General features: G+C 36.9%; 1 protein-coding gene across 7 annotated transcripts in view; it reads right to left on the reverse strand.

The window, feature by feature from the left end:
* JMJD1C (jumonji domain containing 1C) overlaps positions 1-18,571 on the reverse strand; it is a 318,019-nt gene that overhangs the window by 246,629 nt on the left and 52,819 nt on the right. For 3 of the 7 annotated variants that reach the window (XM_049646137.1, XM_049646135.1, XM_049646134.1), the window contains exon 1: positions 12,070-12,343. The exons of 1 other annotated variant lie outside the window; for it this stretch is intronic. In XM_049646137.1, coding sequence (XP_049502094.1) covers positions 12,070-12,243 — 174 coding nt within the window. In that variant the 5' untranslated portion in view covers positions 12,244-12,343. Of the gene's footprint in view, positions 1-12,069; positions 12,346-18,571 lie in introns of those variants that run through there. 3 more of the 7 variants (XR_007460906.1, XM_049646136.1, XM_049646143.1) reach the window with 3 other exon arrangements.

Below are 18,571 nucleotides of genomic sequence, written 5' to 3' on the forward strand. Positions count from 1 at the left end.
TCTCTCTCTCTCTCTCTCTCTCTCTCTCTCTCTCTCTCTCTCTCTCTCTCTCCCCCCCTCCCCCACTCACACTCTGTCTCTCTCTCTCAAAAATAAACATTAAAATTTTTTTTTAATTTTTTTAAATTAAACACAATAAAATCTACCATACACATAACCAAGTGGGTTTTACTCCTGGAATGCAAGGATGATTTGAAATACAAAAATCAATGTAACATATACTATAGTTAAAAAGAAAAAAAATGGAAGGAAGGAAAAACCACAAGCTCATTTCAACTGATACAGAAAAAGCATCTGACAAAGTTAAATACCCTTTCATGACAAAAACACTCAACAAACTAGGAATGGAAGAAGAAAACTACCTCAACATAATAAAGGCCATAAATGAACATTCCACAACTAACATCATACTCAACAGTAAAGACTGCAAGCTTTTTCTCTAAGATTAAAAATAAGACAAGGATGCTCACTTTTTGCCACTTCTATTGAGTGTGTTACTAGAGTTGTAGATGGAAAATTAGACAAGAAAAAAAAGACCTCCAAACTGGAAAGAAGATTATCTGTTTACAGATGACATGATCACATATGTAGAACACTCCTAAGAATTTCACACAAACAAAAAACTGTTAGAATAAAATTCAGAAAAGTTGCAGGATAAAAAATCAGCACATAAAAATCAGCTGCATTTCTATATATTAATAATGAGGAATACAAAAGAGAAATTAAGAAAACAATTCCATTTACAGTAGCATCAAAAAGTATAAAATACTAAGAATTAACTAAAGAGGCAAAAGACTTGTACACTGACAACTACAAAATACTGCTGAAAAAAAAATTAAAGACATAATGGAAAGACATTCTGTGTTCACGGATTGGAAAACTTAATACTTTTAAGATATTGACACTACCCAAAAGGATCTATGATTTGATACAATATCAAAATCCCAATGCCATTTTTTTCTGTAACAAAAAAAAAAATCAATCCTAAAAGTCATATGGAATCTCAAGGACTCAATGAGCCAAAAGAATCTTGTAAGAAGAACAAAAGTTGGAGGTCTCATACTTCCTGATTTTAAACTTACTACAAATATAAAGGAATCAAAACAGTGTGGTACTGGAATATAGACACACAGACCAATGGAATAGAATAGAGAACCTGGAAATAAACCCTCACATATACTGTCAAGTGATTTTTTGCCAAGAGTGTCAAGACTACTCAATGAAAAAAGAACAGTCTTTTCAACAAATAGTGCTGGGAAAACCATACCACATTCAGAAGAATGAAGGATCCTTGTCTTACATGTGTATATATACACATATATATATATATATTACTATATATATATTACCATATATATTATATACCATATACATACTATATATATATATATACACACATATATATACATACCATATACATACTATATATATATATATATATATATATAGAACTAAACACAAGAATTAAAACTATAAAAGATGGGGTCTCTGGGTAGCTCAATCAGTTAAGTGTCCAACTTTGGCTCAGGTCATGATCTCACTCACAGTTCCTGAGTTTGAGCCCTGTGTTGGTCTCTGTGCTGACAATGCAAACCCTGGGGCCTGCTTCGAGAGTTCTGTGTCTCCATCTCTTTCTGCCCCTCCCCTGCTCACGCCCTTTCTCTGAAAAATAAACATTTGGGGCACCTGGGTGGCTCAGTCCGTTGAACATCCGACTTCAGCTCAGGTCATGATCTCACTGTCGGTGAGTTCAAGCCCCGCGTCAGGCTCTGTGCTGACAGCTGGGAGCCTGGAGCCTATTTCGGATTCTGTGTCTCCCTCTCTCTCTGCCCCTCCCCCACTCATGCTCGCGCTCGCTCGCTCTCTCTCTCTCTCTCTCTCTCTCTGTCAAAAATAAATAAACATTGAAAAATATAAATAAATAAACATAAAAAAACTATAAAGAAAACATTAGCACGGGGCACCTGGATGGCTCAGTCGGTTGAGCATCCAACTCTTGATTTCAGGTGAGGTCATGATCTCATGGGTTAGTAAGTTCAAACCCCATGTCAGGCTCAGTGCTGACACTGCAGAGTCTGCTTGGAATTCTTTCTCTCTCCCTTGCTCTCCTTCCCCCACTTATGTGTGTTGACTCTCTAAATAAATAAATTACAATACACTTAAAAAAAAAAAAAAAAAGAAAGAAAGAAACACCACACACAAAAGCTTCACAGCATAGGATCTAGCAGTGACTTCTTGGATATGAGGCCAGAATCAGACAACAAGAGAAAAAAGATAAACTGGACTACATCAAAATTTAAACCTTTTGTGTAAGACTACAAAAAAGAAACCCACAGAATGAGAGAAAATAATTGCAAATCATCTTTCTGAGAAAGCATTAATATCCACAATATATATGGAGCTCCACAACAAAACAAAATAACCAACCTAATCCAAAAATGAGCAAAAAATCAAACATTCTCCAAAGAAGATATACAAATAGCCATAAGCACCTGAAAAGGTGCTCAACATCACTAATCATTAAGGAAATGCCAATCAAAACCATAATAATATACCACTTTATGCCCATTAGGATAGCTATTTAAATACACACAAAACAGCTCAGAAAAGAGCAAGTGCTGACTAGGATGCTGAGAAACTGGAATTCACATGCATTGCTGGAGGTAATGTAAAAATGGTGCAGCTGCTGAGGAAAATACTATGGTGGTTCCTCACAGCACTACACATAGAATCACCATATGATCCAGCAACACCTCTTCTGAATTGAACAAGCATGGATTTGAACAAGTATCTATACACCAATGTTCAGAGCAGCATTTTTCACAATAGCCAAAAGGTGTAACTTGAGTTGTTAAATGTCCATCAATAGATAAGTGGATAAAGAAAAAGGAGTATGTACATGCAAAAAAATATTATTCAGTCATAAAAATGAATGACGTTATGATTCTTGCTAAAACAGGGATGAACCTTAAAAACATTATACTAAGTTAAATAAATATTAGGTTCTTCTCCAGGTTCTCCTGATCACTAAAACATTATAGACCTGGACCTCATTAATCTCTTGCAGAAATATCATCATCAAGTGCCACTTTATAATTATACCTTTGATCCTTAATTACTAAAAAAAGAACTCTTTATTTGCTATAATAATATTCACTGTCTTTAACAAAACTTGTATGCTACTTAATTCTCCTGTATAAGTTACCAGTTTCAGAATTGTTTGTGAGGAAAAGTTTCTTTTTAAAAATAGCATACTTTCTGGGGCGCCTGGGTGGCGCAGTCGGTTAAGCGTCCGACTTCAGCCAGGTCACGATCTCGAGGTCCGTGAGTTCGAGCCCCGCGTCAGGCTCTGGGCTGATGGCTCGGAGCCTGGAGCCTGTTTCCGATTCTGTGTCTCCCTCTCTCTCTGCCCCTCCCCCGTTCATGCTCTGTCTCTCTCTGTCCCAAAAATAAATAAAAAACGTTGAAAAAAAAAAATAGCATACTTTCTTTTCCCTGGTAAAAGAACGGCATAACCTAATTTTTTTGACCTGAAAGTCATTATTAAATAAAAATGATAAAATCAAAGCTGTTCTAATTGAAAGGCTTGAGGACCAAAATTCAGCACCTTTCAGTTTCCTCCTTTTCTCCTGCACCATCTGGCCATTCACTTCTCCAACAGACAGCAGAAAGCAATCCAAAAAGCCAGTAAGCAAGGCTTAGTGAAAACTGCTTTGAAAACCAATGTTATCAAGGAAAATCAATTCTCATTTTGGCTCTGAAAGCTAAGAAATTCAGAAGCAAACTTTATGCAATATTATGTTAGCCCTCTTTATAAGCAAATTTATACCTTTTTCCTTTTTTGCAGCTTTAACTTTATATTTCAAGGGGAATTAATCCTTATTTCCATAAAAATGTATGTGTGTTTCTAGATTTCAAAACCATTATGGAAAGATGGGACACACATAGTCTATATTCATATTCATTATTTATTCCTTTATTCATATGAACAATGTAAAATGTTTTCCCTTAAAACATTCACTTTTGTAGTAATATATGATAAGAGATTTAAAAAGTTAAGGCAATTACACATTTAAGGGAAAAAGGGAAACATTTTAAAATATGATCTACATATTTTCATCAATGTGACTCTGAAAAAGAAAGACAGACTAAATTAATAGTGGTGCCATATAACATATTGGAACACTTTATCAACTTCAAATTGTCTCGAAATTAAATATCTTACCAAGTACTTACATTGCCTTGATGTAAAGATTCAATCTAAGCAATGACAATTTAGGGAGGAAATAAATTCTATATTCAATATATATAAATTCATTTTACATTAAATGGCAATGCATAACTTTATCCACACATTGCCATACTACTTCTTTCTCTGACATTCCTCTGAGCCTAAAGATGTTTTCTGAATCATACTTAAACTCATAATTTTGACAGATGGATCAGATGTTTCAGCTCGTAAGTGACAGTCTTTCACAACACATGAATTAGTCACACAGACCTCTTCTAGCTTTGAAAAATTCTAAAATCTATTCTAGGAATAGTGAGTTTCTACTGCATGTTCTACTGTTTTTATATTCTCTGGCATGTGACAGGAAATCTTCTACATTTAAAATACATAATGTTCACAGCAATATAGCAACATAGCAAATACTAGAAGACATCTGAAATGATGATGAAGAAGCCAAATTCAACTAAAACTTTTAAGCACCTGCCATTATACCAATGTAAATAATTCTAACTAAGGAAACAGATGAACAGGCATCTTCATTACAAGTTTTCAAGGGTTATAATTAAACCCATTCAAGGGGTTAGTAAAATTAAAACTTTTCATAATAATACTTAGACATTATTTGCCTTTTCCACTTTTATTCTCTCATCAGTGTACAAGCAATTTTTTACAGGCTACATGTAGCATAATAGCACTGTTCTGACAGGTAATGGAATATCTATTTCTATGTCCTAACTTCTAAATTTAATTTTTAATACAGTAAATGTCAACAGATATAACCCACAAAAACCAAAGCTCTATGGGATTCTTAATAATTTTTAAGAATTTAAAGGGATACTAAGACTGAAAAGTTCTACAAGTTCACACACTTTGCAGTTAGACTACTACCAGTATATCATCACTTAATATTCTTTTTTCTTTTTCTTTTAAAGAGAGAGAAAGAGAGCGGTGGGGGGGGGGGGGGGACGGGCAAAGGGAGAAAGAGAGAGAATCTTAAGCAGGCTCCATGCTTAGCATGGAGCCCAAGGTAGGGTTCGGTTCCACAACCCTGGGATCATGACCTGAACTGAAATCAAGAGTCAGACGGTCAACCGACTGAGTCACCAGAATCTCATTTGATATTCCTGATGAGTGATAAGTCACTTTTGACATGAACTACAAACTGTGACTTAATTTCAAAAACATTAAAATGTGGAAAATGTATATCTTAAAATCAAAGAAAAGTAGTACTTCCAAATTCATGAATAACAAATTGGATTCTTTCAAAAACAAGTGGAATAACTAGTAACACTTTATGTATAATTTGATTAGGAGTCTATTTTCTCATTTGATTCAGTTCATGCAATACCAAAGTAATACCAATTTTAATAAAAAAAGAATATGCCTATCAGTTTGACATGAGAATCTTTACCAGCAAATGAAATTTGAAAGTAAACATAAAATACATTTCATTATTTCATAAATAGTTGGTTATTAAATTTTTTAATTGCAATAAAAGACTTTTACTAAATACCACAACAGTTTGCATAAGGGATTAGAGAATTTTAAATTTCAAAAGATAGGGGACAAGACTGAGGAGGTATAAACACTAGGGTAATGGAGTTTGGACTTTATTGGAAGAGCAAAAGAAAAACTACTTAAGTGAGCTAATGGGAAACTCAGTCTGATAATCTGTCCACAGTGTGTAGAACAGACTGGAAAAGGAAGAAACTTGAAAGTGAAAAGATCACTTACTATATGCATAAGGCAGTGAAAGTTGTAGCCTTTGGCAGTACAGATTGAAAAAACAGAGGGAACAAGTAGGGAGAACAGATTGCAATTTGAAGGAAGAAATTTGCAGAACTCATACCTACATTCTAAGTGGAAAGGTGAAAGTAAATGACAGTTTTAAAGCCAGTATGAGACTACTTTAAGGTAAGTCTCAAAAGGGGCACTCGTTCCATATGAAGATAATGAACACTAGACATTATATCATACTCAAAGGTGGAACATTCATGTAAAGACATCAAAGAAGAAGGCAGAAATGGTGGATTCAAATTGAACTCCAATGCTTAAGCTGCAGGCAGACCTGTGAGTCATGATGCAAAGAAGTAGCAATAAATTCTCTAAAGAGAACACGAGTTAACAAACAAAACAAGACAGAAGAAAACAGTAATCAAAGAACTGAATCTCTACCACTAAATTAAGAAGATGGAAGAAACTAGTCAAAAAAGGAGGAAGTCCCAAAAGGACTTGAATAATGGGGCTATAAAAATTAAAAAAGAGCAAAGGTTCAGGGAGATCTTATTAAGATTTTATTTTTAAGTAATCTCTACACCCAAAGAGGGGCTCAAACCCACAACCCAAAATCAAGACTCACATGCACTGTCGACAGAGCCAGCCAGGCACCCCAGGAAGAACATTTATCATAGCAATAGAAGAGGCCTGTGTTTTGTTGTTGTTTTTACTTTGAAAGTCTGTGAATTACTAATCATTTAAAGAAGTAATTTTTCACTCCTTTTAATCAATTTGAACTATAGACTATTTTCATCAAAAAATCAAATATAAGCTGATAAAACATTCCAAGTGTATGAGAAAATATTGAATTATTTCAATATTATTGAAAATATTATTGAATTAATTATTGAATAATTATACAATTATTATTGTAACTTTGGGATATTTATTCTACTGCAATTTCTACAATCATAAAAATTCAAATCTTATGAACTCATCTTGACCATCCAAAAGAAATACTAGGGTCGCTTGGGTGGGTCAATCACTTAAGCATCTGACTCTTGATTTTGGCTCAGGTCATGATCTCAGTTTGTGAGATCAAGCCCCCAACAGTTCAAGCCCCACAACAGCACAGAGCCTATTTGGAATTCTGCATCCCACCCCACCCTCCACCCTCTGCCCCACTCCCTCCCCTGCTTGCATGTGCGCATTCTCTCTCTCTCTCTCAAAATAAACTTTAAAAAATCCTCAACAGAAATCACATTATTTTAACACAAAATCACATTATCTTATAACAGATTTGTGGAATGTAACACAAAAAGTGTATCATAATGAAAACTTTCATTGACTCAGAATTAAGTGCTTTTGGGAGGAATCTGAAATTTATTTCTGCTTAATAAACATTTTATTCCAGGACATTCCAGGTAAAAACTATTAATATCATAATTCTGGAATTACAGAATAGAAAAAACTCTGAATCTAGACCAATTTTTTTTAATGTTTTTTATTTATTTTTGAGAGAGAGAGAGAGATGGAGCATGAGCAGGGGAGGGGCAGAGACAGAGAGGGAGACCCAGAATTGGAAGCAGGCTCCAGGCTCCAGGCTCCCAGCTGTCAGCACAGAGCCCGATGAGGGGCTTGAACCCACAGACTGTGAGATCATGACCTGAGCTGAAGTCAGATGCTCAACTGACTGAGCCACCCAGGAGCCCCTAGACTAATTTCATTCACTCGCTAGATAAATGAGAAAACTGAGAACCAAACTGTAAATCAAGTGAAACGTATAAACTATAAATCCAGTACTTTTGAGAAATATTTCAATGAAACCTAAGATCTTCTACATGTTCAGTTACATGGATTTATCTATACATACTTACAAGCAATTCCTATCTCTTCAAACTAATTTCAAAAAATGTTCTATTAAGACCTATTTTGTTGGGCTGTTTTGAACAAATACAGATGAAATACTGTACCCGAAATTTGTAATGTATTAAGAAATATGTAATCCAAAACTTTTATTAATTCTAAAGGGGTCTGCCACCAATCAATCCCGAAAGACAGATTCTACCATATTCATACTTTTTATTAAAAGGTTTAAGCATTTATCTACCCTGCTCAATTTCAATAAATGAATTCCTATATGACTCCCAGTCCCAAATGGTTGAGAAATGGGGACTAGACTGTTATATCTCAGAATTTTAAGCCCTGTGTCCAACAGTGAAAGGATAACAAGCTGTTTTCTACTAATTAATCACTTATTCCATTATTAAATCAATAGGTTCTACATTTATAAAAGACTTTCATCAATGGTTTACTAGAATACTTTTATAAAATAGCTAGAATATAAAATTTTCTACATGAAAAGATTCCATCCAATTAAATAATTTCAAAGAATGTTTCAACATTTTGAAACTTTTTAATATTTCAGTAAGCATCTTAAAGGGCAAATTATGTAATTCTTAAAGATTTAGCAGATTAAGAATTTTTTATCAAATAAAATGTAAGTTTGTTAAAAATCTACACTTAAGAGACACCTGTGTGGCTCAGTCTGTTAGCATCCAGCTCTTGATTTTGGCTCAGGTCATGATCTCACAGTTTGTGGGTTCAAGCCCTGCACTGGGCTCTGCTCTGATTGTACAGATCCTGCTTGGGATTCTCTCTCTCTGCCCCTCCCCTGCTCTCTCTCTCTCTCTCTTTCTGAGCATAAATAAATAAACTCCAAAAAAAAAAAAATCTACATTGAAAACAACTGTTTACCTGAACATCAGGCAGAAATAGAATCACTGTCAAATTGAAACAAATGAAACTAGTAATGTTTGTTATCACTAAATCACCATTAAAAAACATCAATATTAATTTTTAAATAACAATCCTTTATCCCAAACCCTTCCAACTAGATGGATTTTAGAATTCAAAATTTTATAAAGTTAACTAGGGCATATATAGTGATAGCTAAATAGTGACACACTGCCGTCCATATGTCATATGTACATTACATGTAAAAGTATCTATGTTGTACATAAACCTGTGGAGTTTAGAGAAGCATCCTAAAATTAAACACATTAACATTTCTCTTACAAAATAAGAATATTCAGTTCATATTAGGTTTTACTTTTTAAAAAGTTCATTTGGTCAGGTTTTCCTGATGAATCATTACAAAAATTTTGTTGGTACAAAACTACAGTATTTGAATTTCAGAACTGTGGATAAAGAATAGTGTTCCTATAGGTATTTATCTGGCCAACAATAAACATACAACATTTATGGTATATAGCCTAAAAAATAAAGGTTAATTTCTTGTTAATTTCTGAAATATTAATAATACCTCTTTCCTGAAATTTCTTTGTAACTACAAGGGGTTTATAGCATACTTCCTGACATAAATATTCAAATGTTATTTCTTATTTTCCATTATTTAGGAACCTAGATATCTGTGTATCTTACATACATTTAAACCAATTTTTCAAAGCTTTGAAGACATGAAGACACAAAGCAGAATGTATCATCATTTCAGAAAATCATCACTGAAGTATGACAAAAGTCTGAATGTCTCAATATCAAATAGCAAACAAGGCAAGAATGTCATGAAAATACTTCTTATATGTGCTTTCCAAAAAAAATGGAATAGAATATTACCATGTATATCAATCAGTTAAAATGCTTTTAGTTCCACAGAAAAAACAACAGAAAGAGACAAAATAAAATGTATTCTCCCAAAATGAAAAATCCCATACATGAAAAATCCAACAGTAGTATTTGGGCTTTAGAAAACAATTTGATCTGTTTGTCAGTTTTGCCCTCAAACTGGTTGACCTTAAAGCAGGGAAATGGCTGTAGCAATTTCAGCGTCATACCCACACACCACTATACTTGATTTCATTCTGATTGGACCTAATTAGTTAAGGCCTGCAACCATCAGTGTAGCCAGAGGAGTTTAACTGCCTGATTATCTAAGGAATACCATGGCCCATAGTTTAGCCAAACCACACAATAGATAATGGATATTGCGGAAATAACCACCAAGGTACACAATGTCACAAAACAAAAAAAAAATCCAAAAACAACAAAAAAAGAGACACTCAAAATTAATAAATAGTAATAGGTAATTGATCCCCATCATTCATACATATTTTTAAAGTTTCTTTATTTATTTTGAGAGAGACAGACAGAGACAGCATGAGCAGGGGAGGGGCAGAGAGAGGGAGAGAGAGAATCCCAAGCAGGCTGTGCTGTCAGCACAGAGCCCAATGTAGGGCTCAAACTCATGAACTATGGGGTCCTGACCTGAGCTGAAACCAAGAGCCTGATGCTTAACCAGCTGAGCCACCCAGGTGCCTCTATTTCTCATTTTTAAATACCCAGCTTAATACCTGGCCTTTTACAAACGTGATTATTTGTAAATCCATTCTTTGCATCATTTAAATTTCCATATAAGAAGGTTTTTAGTATATTTAACTTTGACGACTTGACTGTCATGAATGATATTCATAATTTAAAACTATATTTCCTAATTTTCATGCATCTACTTAAACAAAATATTGTGGAAAACAAAATATTATTCCAGGTTTGCTGTGAAATAATTTTAAAATGCTAAACCATAATCCAACTAGCTTCCACATAAAAACCAAATCATATCACAGTTAAGAGGAGGAAAAATAAATTTAGCACCTGCCTTTTACACACAAAAAAGTTGCTGAATAGACACAATCTGTAGAATCACTAAGATCAGAAATTTTAAAGATTCTTTTTCTTCTTTCCAATGAGAATAACTAAAATCTTCAAAATTACCATTATCCTGCTTATTTCCTATTAGAAACACCTATTGGCGAAACAAACCTATTTTGTAAAATCAAGTCAACATTAATACATGCCCTACAAAACCGAACCATTGACTACAGTCATCAAACAGTGGTTTACAAAAACACAGACCAATGTAAATATTAAAATAGGTATGCACACGTATAGAGAGAGTGAATTTGGAAATGTAAATTCGAAGATATACAAATGGAAAAATATTACCGTTTGAAGTTATCAATAAAAAATTAAATACCGCAGGACACTACCAATAAATTTCATGGATTATGCAGTCGTAAATCAACCCTGCAAAGGCTAGTCAGTCAATGCCTAGCCTCTACTCCGCCCCTTACCTCCAACCTGTCCCCAAGTGAAAACGTGCTTGGAACACTAACACAGCATATCCCGTCTTGAAACGGTGTACATTCCTACACTACTGAAAGAAAATATCGGCAGGATCATTTGAAAGGAAAAGAAAGAAAGCAAACCAAAGGACACTTCAGGTTCGGCAGGGAGTAGCATTTTAATTTATAATATTCCCTGCTTTATTTAAAATCGTATAAAACCCAGGATGTCTTTTAAAGCACTATTCACTTTCTAAAAAACCACAACACTATGGAAAAAAAAAAAAAATGAAAACAAGGGGCGGGTTAATTTCTATAACCCGTCAAATCAAAAATTTTCATTTTCATCGTTTCCAGTTAGAAATGCAAGCATCTGTATAAAGAGGTTGTATCAAGACGTCGCCACTACACAGTGTTTGCCTCGAAAACATACACAATCCCAGGACTGCCGGAAAAACCAAAGATCTGTCTTTTTCCTTTTCTCTCTCCCCTTCAGCAGCCTTACTGCCTAAGTTTTAAGTCTCCAACCCCTGCACTACTAAGACTTTTGCAAGGAAAGAGATGCTGGTGAAGATGGCCCCCTACCGCCATGAGTGGTCTTGTGTTCTGTCCGCCACCCCCACCTGCCCCAGCGGCTCCGGCTCACAGCCCCGCCTTCGGTAAGGTCTCCCCGGCGGCCACCGCGGGCCATGACCCCCCCGCCCCTCTCCCAGACAGCAGCCAAGGGACCCGGCGGGGCGTGGGCAGGAGCCCGGGTCTCCCTCTCCGGACACTGGACAACACACCACTCCCACGGGGGAGCCACTTGCGAAGAGACCCCGGCAGGGGATGACGGCTAAGCGGCTGACTGCTCCAAAGAGGGGCGTGACCGCCAGCCTGCTGGGAGGCGCAAGGTACCAGAGGTAACCCCACAAGGTGCTGCTGCCGCCAGGGACCAGTGGTGCAGGCGTGGGCCAGGAGGCTGAGGGACACTCGCTCTCTTACCGCCAGGTCCGGGTTTCGGCTGTCCCTGTGTGACACAGCTCGGATGACCCCTGCTCGCCAGCCCCGCCAACAGCGTCCACTCTCCCCGTGCTCTGGCCGAGCCTCTTCGCCGACCGCCACGCACAAGAACCGCTTCCCCACCAGTTCCAGCCGCGTCTCCACCGCCATAGCCATCACTGCCGAAGCGGCTGCTGCCTCCTCCACTGCGAGGTAATCGGTGAAACCCCGCTCCTACCGGCCGCCCATGCTGAGGAGGAGAGAGGACTGAGGGACCGCGGCAGCCCCGCGAGCAAGCGAGCGTCGATTCGGGGGCGCACCGGACGCTCTGCCCAGAAGGGCACAGCGACCTCGGTCTGTGGCAGTCCTCAACACTCCCCTGGACTCCCGACTCCCGACTCGCAGCCTCTGACTGTAGTCGCGCGCGCACGCGCGCACACACACGCGCACACACGCGCGCGCGCGCACACACACACACACACACACACACACACACAAACTGACAGAAATCCCCACACCAGTCGCCGTCAGGCAGCCCCGGTCACTGCCGCCACCTCGTCGTGGACAGCACTACTCCGCCTCCCCCTCCACTCGCAGGCTGCGAGCGCCGCGTCTCCTTCCGCCGGCGCGGGCAGGGAGCCGCGGGAGACGGTCGGAGGAACAACCCCACTCGGAAAGTAGTGCCCCACGACGCTGCCGCGCGGAGGCCGCGGGACGAGCCAGTCTAAGAAGTATGGGGGGCGGTGGTAGAAAGAATGCTCCCCTTCCGTGGCACTAGGAAGAGCGTTTGAGGTTCACCTCTCTAATAGCCGCTCCCGCAGAATGGAGGGGGTAGGTGACCCAAAAGTGAGGCGTGCCGGTTCCACTCTGGGTCACAAAATAAACCCCAGGTTAAATGCCGCATCTCCAGAGCGCTGTTTTTCGGAACACATGCCTCCTGCTGCCTGAGTTAGCCCGAATTTCGCCGGAAACAGCAGTCCTGTAGTGACAGCGGCAAAGCAGAGCAACACTTTCCACTGAAAACAGTCACTGCAGAACAGTCCACAATTCTAAACAAAAAATGAAGAAAACACTGTCATCCTTTCATCCTTCCCGTCTGCAACGACACTAATTACATGTTTGAACTATTCAGAGATTTACACCTCGCTACAGCTTTGTTGTAAGAATGCCAAACGCCCCGTGGAGGGCTTCTGTCACTGCCCCTAATATTTACAGTCTCTGTGCCAATTTGAGTCCTTTCAGTACCAGCACATACCTCAAACTCACTAGTCATACAATAAAAACTGGGAAAGGCTCCGGATTCAGTTATTAGAAAATACTGTGGAAAGAAAAGGTTTTTAGCCAATCACAATTCAGGAAAATATATTATGTTTACTTCCCGTCCAATCACAAGACTTTTAACCTATACACACAAAGATCTCAAACTTGGAATAATTACTCCTTCTTTGATCCAATCCTCGAGTTCTTCTAAATCAAACGTATCTTATACATGTCAGTGAGCAGTTCGATTTCAGACATACATCTTGAGAACTACAGACTAAGATTTCTAAAATCTCAACTTGAATTAAGGAGCCTGTAAAATAATCTGGTGAAAATTACCTAACATGGCAGGAAAAAAGAGTTAAGATCACATTCAGATACCAAATTATCAATGATCTGCTTTGGCATCTTGGGCACCACACAACTGTTCCAATGGAAACTGCTTGCTTCCCAATCTCACTTTCTAGGAGCAAGTGAGAAAATATAAATAGTCACTTAAGAGATGAAAATAACATTCTTATTACATAAATCCCACTCACTAAATTATGTAGTTGGAGTACTGATTGTCAGGTTGCCTTACATAAAACTGCCACCTGATTTCATTTTTATAGGCGAATTTCTAAATGGACTCCTAAGAACCCTCATAACATGTTGAGTGCTATCCTTTTAAGTACCCTGAAAAACATGTAAATCCACCAAATCAATCAAAGGATTTCAAGGGCAGAAGGCCCTATGTTTCATAACCTTTTCAATCAAATGTCTTATATTCCCAGTACTACATTCCAAACAGTATTCTATGAAGTCCCTGACACTGGCCAGTGTCTATGGTTTATAAGAAAAAAGATCACGAATTTGTGGATATTCTGCTTTTTGAGAAGACTGAAGTGTATATATTTTTTAATGTAGAATAAAAAGGCCTTAAAGGATTTTTTGTTTGCTTGCTGGCATTTTTTGCTTTGTTTCAGGGAGTGTTGATACGGTTTTGCAAGCAACTCGTAACTGTAAGTAATATGGAATTAAAATAAATTTTAAAGTCAGATTTGAAACCTCAGAATTTTGTTACTTTACATACTTTACTTTTATAAAGATCCTCAGAAAAATGCATTAGTCCGTTTTACTTCAAGTTATAGTACCTCTCACTATATAGGTAAAGAGTGACACAGAAGTGTTTAAAATGACTAGGTTTACTTAGAAAAGCTCAAAAATCAAAAATATAAACTTGATCTTCTACTTTTTCCATCCCCCCATGTAATGTTTACATTAAGTAAACTCACCCCCCTCAATTCAAGCAAACCTCATACATCAAATATTTTTATATAAAAGATACATTGCAAAATTACTTTGGTCTTTTTTTGTTTTGTTTTAAAGTTTATTTATTCATTTTCAGAGAAAGAGAGAGAGGAGAGAGAGACAGAGCATGCAAACAGGGGAGGGGGCAGAGAGAAGGGAGGAGAGAGAGAGAATCTCAAGCAGACTCCCCGCTGTCAGCACAGAGCCCTACGTGGGGCTCGAACTCACAAAACGGGAGATCATGACCTGAGTTGAAATCAAGAGTCAGATGCTTAACCACCTGAACCACCCAGGCGCCCCAAGATTATTTTGGTTTTTAAAAAACCATAAAAATTTATTCATAAAAACTATTTCTTTTATTTTTTTTAAAAGCTGACTTATAAAGGAAGGAAATATATTCATTGCAATGATAAGGGTCATAATTACCCACTTAATTATCAATAATTAGTAGTTCATGAAGCTTAGTTTCAGTAAGCAAATAGCCTACCAGCTATAAATTTTTCACTTTTTGATTTGGTGTAATTATAGAAAAGGCCAATTATCTGCTCTCCTAAATACCAGTATTCTGTGTCACTATAAGTGACAACAGAAAAAACACAGAGAGAAAAAATTGAGTGCATGAATCTTATAATAATATTTACTATTTATGGAACACTTACACTATGTGTCAGACATTATGCTAAGTACTTTACATCTATAATCTTACTTTATTTTAAAGATGAAGGAAATGAGGTTTAGAGAAGTTTAGTTACTCATCTAAGCATACACATAAGGATGATTACAAAACTAGGCCTTACGATTCCAAAGCACCCTGCATTATGCTAAATTGTCACTTAAAAGAAACATGAAGGTCAGTCAACAAATTGCTACCTCCTTATTAACACAAGTTATTCATAACTTATTTACTTACTTAGCACTTGTTATGTGTCTCACACCCTGCAAGTTTTGGAGATAGGTCCTGTGTCCTTGAGAAGCTCATAGTGTATGTGGAAAAACAGACAATAGAAATGCTTCAGTTTGTTTATTTAAGGAAGCATCAATAGAATGGCATACAAGATAAGTTTAGTGTATTTTAACAAATAATTTTCAAATCTATTATAACTTAGAGGCTTTTATTAATTGTCAAATGTAAAGACTGGATTGAATTATGGGGTCACTGACTTTATACACAAGCCCATCTACGAACTGTGAAAGTCAATATTACGATGAAGGAAGCCAGGGTAATGTGTTTAATAAAGTACTTCTTCTACATAATTAATAAGTGAATAAATAAATAAATAAATCTAAAAGTAAAAAATAAGAATAAAAAAATAAAATGAAGGAATCCAAGAATTACAACTGAATTACACAAGTGGAAGACCAAGAACAGAATGGAAATAAATTTATGTTACTGTGGTTATTATTAAACCTTAAATAATTTCCATTTAAGTATTTCCCTAAGCATTTATTTAAACTGAATTCCTTGATCATATTTATGTTAATGAAAATATAACTCAAATGTCACTTCCTAAAGAAAGCCATCTCTGATTCCCAGACTAGGTCGAATCCCACCCCCCCCCCCCCCTCCCGATTTTCAAAACATTCCCTATTTGTCTTAGTACTTTACCACAACTGCACTTATACCATTAATTGTATAATTGATTGCTTTATATCTGTGTCTCTTGATAGGGTATAAGCTCCGATAAGGGCAAGCACAATGTATCTTTTTCCTAACTATACCCCCAGTATCAACTACACTTTGTGCAGAGTAGATACTCAGTAAATGCTATCAAATCAAGTAATGAATATATCAAAATGTACCTTTTTCTAAATCCAACCAAGTTAAGCAGAACTTCAAATCTCTATATCAAGAGTCATAAATATGAGTTTACGTTCTTTCTACAGTTATTCATTGCCTTTAAAATAATGGCTTATACACATTATTTCATTTCATTATAGAGGTACAATGTAAAGCCTTCATAAAACTTGAGCTTCCCAGAAAAGCAAGGTTGTTCTTGGGGATAATTCCTAAAGAACACATACAAAGAAAGAGTTACAGTTGACAAGAAAAACATTCATTTCGTTACCAAACTACCAATTTGATGCAAACCCAAAAATGATCCTATGAGTACATATCCAAAACACCAGTCTATTCTTAGTATTCTAAAGAGAACAATCTCAAATAATGTCTTTGATGAAGCCAACATACAAACATAATTTCCTCACTGTCCTCTTGATCCCATGTGGACTGAGGAGGACAGAGAAAGAAGAAAGGAAGGCAGAAGTAAAGGAAGGAAAGAGGAAAAGAGCAATCTCCCCTCAGCCTTTTAACTGTATGCTCTGCACATTTGTTACCCAGTTTCCAATTTATATTCTGGCTGCACAGGGACCTAGCCACTTCTCAACATTTTCTATTAAAAATGAGCCTTGAAATCTGATTTTTAATGATAAAAATTTTTTTAACTTAGAATACACATAACATTGGAATTTTCCTAATCTGCTGAATGAGGAACTACAAGCAACAGGGAACCAGACAGCTGCCACTGAGCATTCAGCAAGGTTTTCCCAGGGTGTCCCAGAGAACTGTTTGTTCATCATCCCTCTCATAAATGCTTCAACTATTAACTACTATTAAAACATGCTAGATGGCAGTCTGCATTTTTCCTCTTCAACTGTTATATTAGTGCTCTTATGTATAAACAGGGTAGGTTTCATTATTGCCACATTAGTTGTAGCAGAGCTAAAAGTCCTAAAGAATGCTTCTGTTCATGTCCATGAAAATTAATTAAGTTAAAGAGCTACTCTACATACATTCAAAGCTATAAATGAGGGGAATTCAAAGTAAAATCTAAGCTAAAAAGTAATACTCAAAACCTCAGCATGCTACCTATACTCCATCGATGTTCTTCCCCACAGATGCAACTAGATTCTACATAATGAAGGAACTCTATGATCAAGAACACACAGCTCGGAGGCACATTTCTCAAATTAATGGCATCTGGCTTCAAAGAAACCAAACAAAACAAGACTTAGCAGTAAAATATGGGGAATCTTTAGTCATTCTTTTCTTTGGCACATTCTAGAAAAGGCCACATGGTTACATATAATAAGATTTATAACATACTACAAAATATAAATATGCAGTAAAAATAAATTACTCCACATAAAGGAAAATATTGTCTTCTGGCTCCACATGTGCTTCACCACTACAAATTATTTATTCAATTAAAGAGTGTGTATAAAATAGTGTTCCAATTCCAAGGCCTATGCTCACAGGAGCTCACAGGAGAAGAGGCCTTAGAATTCTCTCTTAAAAATTACAACTGAAAAACAGACCTCAAAAAAAGACCTTAACTACAAACTTAAAATTGAAATCAACATCCCCCCAAACATTCTGTTACTCCAGGGCACATTTTTATATTACCTAAAATCAAATGGCCAAGAGAAATACTCAAAAGGCTAACCAGCTTCACTATTCACAAAGTGCACAAATACTTAGGTTAAAACTGGTCAATTCCCATTCCATACAGCCGTTTACAAATGGATGTTTACAATGTATATCCCAGATGTATCAAATTAGAAATCAGCAATCACACACCACAGTATAATCAAAGAACAGGAGTCAAACAAGTCTAGGTTACTTCTACCACTAACCTTGGGCAAACCATTTTGCTGCTCTAGGAATAATAATATACAGCACATAGTGGCACCTGGGTGGCTCAGTCAGTTAAGCATCCGACTTCGGCTCAGGTCATGATCTCACAGTCCGTGAGTTCGAGCCCCACGTCGGGCTCTGTGCTGACAGCTCAGAGCCTGGAGCCTGCTTCGGATTCTATGTCTCCCTCTCTCTCTGCCCCTCCTCCATTCATGCTCTGTCTCTCTCTGTCTCAAAAATAAATGAACATTAAAAAAATTTTTTTAAATAATATATAGCACATAGAGGCCGATATAATCTTGAAAGTTCCTAAAAGCTTAC

This window comes from Panthera uncia, chromosome D2 (assembly GCF_023721935.1).
Source record: "Panthera uncia isolate 11264 chromosome D2, Puncia_PCG_1.0, whole genome shotgun sequence".
In the NCBI taxonomy this organism is placed as follows: Eukaryota; Metazoa; Chordata; class Mammalia; order Carnivora; family Felidae; genus Panthera; species Panthera uncia.